The 8,001-nt window shown below is 43.1% G+C and overlaps 2 protein-coding genes across 2 annotated transcripts in view; one reads left to right on the top strand and one right to left on the bottom strand.

The window, feature by feature from the left end:
- Window positions 1-409, top strand: part of wbp2 (WW domain binding protein 2) — a 13,292-nt gene extending 12,883 nt beyond the window's left edge. Inside the window, exon 8 of the mRNA XM_079660022.1 lies at window positions 1-409. This exon is cut by the window's left edge and continues 661 nt beyond it. The gene's annotated coding sequence lies outside the window, so the exon portion shown is untranslated.
- The window catches only part of trim65 (tripartite motif containing 65), an 11,447-nt gene continuing 3,851 nt past the window's right edge, over window positions 406-8,001 (bottom strand). The window contains exons 4-8 of the mRNA XM_079658434.1: window positions 7,917-7,920; window positions 7,265-7,532; window positions 6,378-6,467; window positions 3,159-3,376; window positions 406-2,228 (exon numbers count right to left, since the gene is read on the bottom strand). Coding sequence (XP_079514560.1) covers window positions 1,920-2,228; window positions 3,159-3,376; window positions 6,378-6,467; window positions 7,265-7,532; window positions 7,917-7,920 — 889 coding nt within the window. The 3' untranslated portion in view covers window positions 406-1,919. The remainder of the gene's footprint in view (window positions 2,229-3,158; window positions 3,377-6,377; window positions 6,468-7,264; window positions 7,533-7,916; window positions 7,921-8,001) is intronic.

The following is an 8,001-nucleotide window of genomic DNA, read 5'->3' on the forward strand; positions in this document are numbered from 1 at the left end:
CCCTGAGCGACCAAAAAGGACGTCTTCAGTGTCTGAACTTTGACTTTCTTCCAGAGCATTAATCAAATATTTAACAGGCTTTGTTTCTGAGGCTATACACTCGTAATGGCAGCGTTTGATTTGAAGCTGCCGCAGCGATCACTTCCTGTTTCTTCATCATCATGTCAACAAATATTCAGACTATTTAAAACATGGAAACATCCGGAGTGTTTTCTCCCCGTTTCTCTTTCTCTCTGTGGTCGTGATCCTATCTCTGAGGTCTGCTCCTCTTCCTCACTTATTATCTCTAAACTATCTGTGGCTGATTCTCTGCACTTTCTGATTGCTATGCATCGGGCCTGTTCGCTCCGTCATGGCTGTGTGTATTATAATAACAAATATAATAAATAATAACAAAGCTCTGTATTTATTTCAAACTAATTTATTGAACAATGGCTCAAGAAACAAAAAGCATGATCTCGACTGATGACTGTATGCGTTGGATTTTATTAAATGGATCTTGATTCATGTGAAACACAACGTTGTCTTTATTTGATCCCACTTTCAACACATCGTAGTTCATGAAAACCCCGCTCTCAACCACTAGGACTTGTTATTCTTTGTCACAATGTCCCCGATCACAATCATTCTTGTGAAGAAAACCAAATGAAATTGTTTTTTAAGCACCAGGGAGGGGAAACACTGAATGTATCGTAAAAAAGAAGTATGTACATTCAAAGAAAAGAGAATACAGAGAATTGTATCATAAGTGCCTAAAAATAGTGGAAAACTCATTTTGTCATTTTCAAATCCATCAAAATTGCAAATTTGTTCATTTAAACACTTTTTATGCATTTTTTATTATTATTATTATGCATTGAATAAAATAACAAATCAATCAGCGATGGAAAAGAGCAAAAACTGGTTAAGTGCATTTTCATATCAAACGTATTCCAGCTTCAGAAGAGGGGCGACGTTTCATGTGTTTCGAAATCAAACCCCGAAAATGTGCGTTTCCCTTCTTAAAGTTCGTCGTCCACGGCCGGACGACTCGTGCAAATCCACAGCAGATTCCCCAAAGACAGACGCACGGTTTAAAATACAAACATCTGTGCAGTACAGCAGATTCCATCATGATCACAGAAAGGTGGGTTTCAGGTCTGTGTTCTCAGTAGCAATGTTGCTTTCACTCCACGGGACGATAGAATCATATCTTATATTCACCATTTCCTGCCGTGACCCGAGTCACATGCCAACGGTGCATTGAATCCAGCATTACAAATTAAAGGGGGACATTAAGTCGTTTTTTCTACTTAATGTTAATTTAAGTGTTCTTACAGCTAAAGGCAAGCTAGATTTAAGACTTTTAATAACAGTAATTCTTGTTGTGTGGTTTGAACGTTAAACCAAAGCCAGGTGGACTTTTTGGAGACGGCTTTTAACCATGACTTTTGATGTGAAATGGCAGATTAAACGTGTCCAAGAGATGCTATGAAACAAGAGAGGAGAAGGATTTAGTCCTGGTGTGTTTTTAAAAACAGTCACAGTAATAATTATTCATGCGGTGAGACATGATGGGGACAGGGGGACGTTTTGACTTTCTGTCAGTTGTTCTGCTTAAAACCATGTTGGAAGTTTTTATAAACCAGTTCCTAAGCAATGAATACTGTGGTGTGGTTTGAAGTATTAAGAACAAACCTTTGGGACTTGTTGGATTAAAAACCGTCAGTTCTTCTGCTTCAAACCACGGCTCTTACTGTCCAATGGCTGATTAAATAAACAAACTTAGGAGGAGGAGCGTGGTACCAAAGGACATAATGGGGACAGGTGGACTTGTTCTGCTTCAAAGCACGTGTTGGGTGTCTGAGAGCTGGTGGGTGTTCATTACATTACATGTCACTTGTTAGACACTTTTATCCAAAGCGACTAACATACTCAATTCATGGTAGACAGAGCGTGATGCTGACCCCCTCCCCGATCCAGCATGCGGGGAACAGCTTCCCTCTGAAGGCGCAGTGGAAGGCGTGGAGGCGGACCTGTCCGTCCCCGAAGAAGCTGAGCGTCCCGGCCTCGTAGTCCAGCAGCATGCCGATGCGTCGGTGCTGCGAGGCGCCGGACAGAGACTCTCTGCGGCCGGCGTGCCACGCGGAGATCTGGTGCTCGTCCAGCTGGAGGCTCCACGAGAGGTCGTTCATTCCCACCATGCACCTCTTCCCCTTCTCCTTCCTGGGGATGGCCTCGTAGGTCACCTGAGGAGAGGAGGAGAGAGGAAGTGTTCATTTTCCAGAAATATACGACATACTGTTAGAAAAATCTCCCTGGTCCCCAGCTTGAGCTTGAATCTCAGGATCCATGTATCTGTGATCCTCTCCAGAAGGAGTCATCACATACAGAGCATCAACTAGTTCCTGAACAGTGTCCTTCACATGCTGATATCCAAGAGAGGGAGTTACACAGTCACAAGATGGAGGACTACCGGTTGTCATTTTTTTTTTAAATCCCCAAATTCTGACTTTTTCTAAAAAGTTCTGCATTTTTCTCAAAGTTCTGACTTTTTTCTAAAAATCTCAAAATTCTCACTTTTTCTAAAGAATCTCAAAAAATTTGGACTTTCTAAAAATTCTCACTTTTCTCAAAATTCTCACTTTTCTCAAAATTCTCACTTTTCCTGAATACTTCAAAAATGTTAAATCTGACTGGTCCCCGGCTTGATCTTGAGCCTCAGGATCCATGTATCTGTGATCCTCTCCAGAATGGAAGGAGTCATCACATACAGAGCATCAACTAGTTCCTGAACAGTGTCCTTCACATGCTGATATCCAAGAGAGGGAGTTCCACAGTCACAAGATGGAGGAATAGAAAGCAGTATTCAATGTTTACTTCAGATTAGCTCCACGTCAGAAATGATCATGCTTGTCATATGTCTCTCTCCATAGAGGCTGAATCATCATGTTAATCACATAGCTATCATATGCCTCAAACAGTCCTGATGCTCTTCTAGGTAATCACACATCCTGTCATGTTCACAGCTACAGTTGATACCTCTGTTAGCATGTGGACTCATGTTGGAAGAGGACATTCAGGATTGTTAGACATAGTAAACGAGACTATCTCTTGAATAAAAGAGGACATTGTTAAGCCCCAGGTAATACACACTATAACATTGTCGTTCTTCTTACCCCCAGGTAGGCCCAGGGCTTGGACACCTCCAGCTCCCAGAAGTGCTGGCCTTGCGTGAACCCCTGGAAGCAGAGCACCTGCCAGGTGTGGTCGAAGCGGGCCGCGTCCAGAGGGACGGAGTGCGGCCCGGAGCTCAGGTGCTCCGCCCGCCGGTTCTCCTGAGAGAGACACAGGTGACCGTTGGCTGTTCGGGGGTCAAAGGTCAGCGAGCAGCGGTCTGCAGGAGGAGGGGGAGGGGGTACATCACTTTAAACCAGGAACAGATATCATGTGTTTGTGCACGGTGTACATGCTTTGGGATTTTTCTAAATTCACTTAGATATATAGGGTTAGTGATATTTAGAGACTTTAGTGAAGTCTTTGTGCATAAGCTGCCGATAAATACTAGGAGAGAATTTTATTTATTTTATATTTATTGACAAAAGAAAGATGTAAGATTATGAAAAATAATACTATGAATGTATGACTCTTTTAAGTGCTAAGAGTTTTACATAATGTTTTACTACAAACTTGACTTTATGATTTTTTTTCTTCAATGACTATACTGACTTTGACTTTGTTTTGTTTACATAATATACTATGATTTCTCTTTTAGACATACTAGGACTATCTAATGACATACCAGACAATGACTTAATGCTTAATGCTATCACATTCCCCCCAAAGAAAACCAACATTACCGTGACCCAAGTATTGAATAATAAGAAAAAAGTGTTCATCAGAAAATCAAAGTATTGTTTTAGATTCAATCGTTCACCAGGTGGACTTTTCTACGATGCAATGATAGGAACGTCGGTTTAAAATGTCTTTTTAACGAATGAACATTTGATTAACTTTGGAAACAGAGCGGGAGGTAATGTGAGAGTTGGGTCAGAGGGAAGTGCACTCCCCTGGTGGCAGAGCGCTCGCCTGAAACCCTGAGAGAAGCTTTGGTCAAGGCCATTGGTCCTCTGTCACATGCATCTGATTGGGAGATTTGAATAGTTGATTCACGGATATTAACCCTAGTTTTCATCCAAACTAGTAATCAGTTCCAGTCCGTATTTGTTGGTGGTGTTGAGCTTCACAAAAAATTCATTTTCACTGCGATTAAAAAACAGTTTGATCTCCTGCTTGCTTCAAACGACAAGTTCAACGACTGAAGTGGATTTAATGAGAAGAGACTGACATAGATATCATTAATATACTGTGACAGACTGTTTCTGAGTGAAGCTTCGATGTATAATAGGGATAGGAATTTGAAAGCAAATGTATATTCGAATATTCGACCTCCCAAAAAACGGTTAGCCGGTTAACCGAAATGTACATATCCTATAAAAAAAAAGAATTGGGTAAAAAAAAAAAGCCCCATTTTTTTTTCAATTTTCTTTTTAAAAATAACTTTGGGAAATAAATAAATACATGTTCAAATAAGTGTAGAAACCAAGTCGAATTTGTCCAATGTATTGAACTGGTGATCACAGTTTGACAGCTATAGGCCTACAGCTTTCATGTGCGGGATTCACAATCAGCCCAGCTGTAGAGAAGACCCTCAGCTGGAATGGAGGTTGCGGGTATAGCAAGGTATATATACATTTAATTTGGCATAGTTTGACCTCTACACCGCACTCACTAACCTGGTCGAAATATTTCCACACATTACTCCTTTTTGACGCCATGTCTGTTGTGTAGGACTCTTCTTAGAGTGTAAATAATTACCGGACTATGACTGGTCAAATATGTTGAATACCGTCAAAACTAAATCTCTCCAGTCAAAATGTGTATGTACTTTGCCGCCACCCACGGTTGCCAAGCAGCGCTTATTGTTGTTTAGGCTGGCCACTCATGTGTCGCGGGTGTTGACAGGGGGCGGGGGAGCACGCTCATCGCAACGGCTGGGGGGCGCATTTGGGCCTAAGATGAGGTTTGAGTCTGCGTGATCTGCGTGTAGTGAGGGGCAGCAGCCATATAATTGGGTAGAACTAGCTAGATCTGATGGATTTGGACATAAACGTGAGTGAAGTATAACCGGACGCGAGAGAGAGAGATCAGCACCTGCAGCTCTGCCCGCTGTGAGGGACCGGTGAGCGGAGCAAAACACACCTTTAGACCCAACACACTCAGCTATGGCACTGTCGTATACATTGAATTATTCGATTTGATAATATGTACCGTAATTTTCGGACTATAAGCCGCGCCTTTTCCCCCATTTTTCGACGCTGCGGCTTATATAACGGTGTGGCTAATCTATGGGTTTGTACAGCTAACGGCCACTAGGGGACCTCCTAAATCTATGGGTTTTACAGGTTACAGTCCACCACCTTTAACTCTATGGGCTCTATGGCCGGTCCGCGCCCCCCACCTTTAAGCGGCGGGCTCCAGCAGGAAAAGCTGGAGGCCGGAAAAGAGTGAGACAGGTAGCGCGCAAAAGTAAAAGTGGAACCGAGAGTGGTACGAGAGACAAAACGAGAGCAAGACAGACAGACATTACGAGAGCGAGACAGTTTGTCCCCGTACCACTGGTTGAAAACCACTGCTGTAGATCACTGCCGGTACGTGCGCTGGGAGCGCACCGTTTAAGTTTGAAAGTGTAAAAGTGTGTGTGTCTGAAACGCTATGTGATACAGTACAGTTTACACAGCACATGTTCTGTAGCTACTATTGCACTAAATGCTAACACTTGAATACGTTATGCAAATATGCAACTTGTTTGTTGAAATGTTAACAAATGGGAGCTTCCTCAAACAGCCATCTCTTTCCCGACAATCCCCTCTGTGCACGAACCCTTACATATGGTAATGAAACATTAAAACAACTGCGGCTTATAGTCCAGTGCGGCTTATATATGTACACATCATTCAATTTAGCTGCTGCCGCTTAGATTCAGGTGCGCCTTATAGTCCCAAAATTACGGTAATCAACTTAGGCATCACTCCCAAAAAAAAAAAATATTAATACAAATATTAATAACTCATATCCGAATACCTGAATAATTATTCGAATATTCGATTAATCGTTCCCAACCCTAATGTGTAAACGTAATGTTTCCCTAATAAACCTAAAAGAACAAAGATTTCAACACTATGCAGCTTGCACTGATAACATTCATAACTTGAACGAACGCGTGTTTCTGTTTTGAAGCCTCCGTGGAATCCCCCTGCTTGTCATTGTGCATCCCTGTGTTGACGATGACAATAAGTAATCCTTGAACAAGAGCCCAACGTTGAGAGAGGACTCACATGCATTGAGTCCCTCTTTGCCCCCGGGGTGGCAGGGAGCGGCAGGACTGGGAACCACAGCGAGAACCGGCCTCTTGTCCTGCGGAGAACCTGCAGAAGAACAGATAAAGAAAGATTCAGAACAAATACAATACACAGCTTTGTTTATGAAGCACTTTAAAACCTCCGGACCAAAGAGCTGTCCAGTCAGACAAACACAATATCACAGCTAAAAAAGAAGAAGCAACAAGTGAGTCCATTAGCCAGCTCACAGGGTCAGTAGATTGTGCTGAGACCCCAACGTCTTATGATAGAAATGTACAGTACGGTCTCCAGCACAGAGAACCTGCCGAATGCTAACCTGCACATGTTGGACAGGTCGTGTTAATTATCTTATGCAGACAATAGTTCAAAAATGGCTTGGCTGTGATTTCAACAATTTGAGGATAGCGGCCCGTCCACACGGCAACGGTTGCTTCAACGGAGACGCTTCTCTTTCCCTTTGAATGGGAAGCGTCTCCGTCTCCGTCAGGCTTTGCCGAACTGCATTGTGGTTCCGTCGCTTTGCCTCCGTTGCTCGCTTCGAAAGTTGAATTTTTCAAGCGTTGACGGAAGCGTCAGCCAATCAAATCATATGCCAGTACAAGCTCTAGCCAATCAAACCGCGTGCTTGTGTCTCCTGGGCGGGAGATTAATGTGATTGGTTGGTCGCACGCCAGACACGCCCACCGCCAAGCTTCAACGCACGCTGCCGTGTGGACGCACCGTGATGATTATGGTGAATCATTTTTTGGATCAAACATTTCATTTTTAAGCAGAAAGAGTCCAGATGTGCGCTCTCTGAATACTGACAGAAATGGCCTCAGCATTCTCAATAACCTCCAAAACCACTCCTGAAGGAACGTTACCGTCTTTATCCGGACCCACGGCGGTGCTCACAGCTTTCTCCAGATCCTCTGACACCAGTTTGGAGACTCGAGACAGAACGTCCGTGACGCCGTTCAGACGCTCCAGCAGGGTCGGAGTGACGTCTGTGGGGATGTCTTTGAAACGAGGAACCTCTATCACCGTAGATTCCTGTGGAGAAATGAAGGGAAAATCCTGAATGTCCTCTTCCAACATGAGAGTATCAGATAACAGAGGTATCAACTGTAGCTGTGAACATGACAGGATCTGTGATTACCTAGAAGAGGGACTGTTTGAGGCATATGATAGCTATGTGATTAACATGATGGTTCAGCCTCTAGAGCAGGGGTGCCCAACCTGTATTGAACCGAGAGTTACTTTTAAAGTTGCCAGTCTGCCGAGATCTACCAGTCCAGATAGAGAGGCGTGGCCGACAGCCTCCTACCGGGTACATACACACTTCTACTTGAATAAAACTGACCTTTGTACGATGAATACTTCATAAAATACTGCAGATCCTTTATCTTACCTCTTTCTAATCTACACACACACACGTATTTAACTGAAGTTACACAACAGTGCTGTTGATACAGAGTTGGAGTTTATTCACACGTCACATTCTACAGTGCGTAATGTTTTCAAGAGACTTTGAACAGTGCTGCCTCATATGACACAGGAACAAAAGAAAAGACTCTGAACCCTTTCTTTGCCATTATATAAAAATAGTGTTGCTACAAAA

Source organism: Notothenia rossii (assembly GCF_949606895.1).
Source record: "Notothenia rossii genome assembly, chromosome: 11".
Taxonomy (NCBI): domain Eukaryota; kingdom Metazoa; phylum Chordata; class Actinopteri; order Perciformes; family Nototheniidae; genus Notothenia; species Notothenia rossii.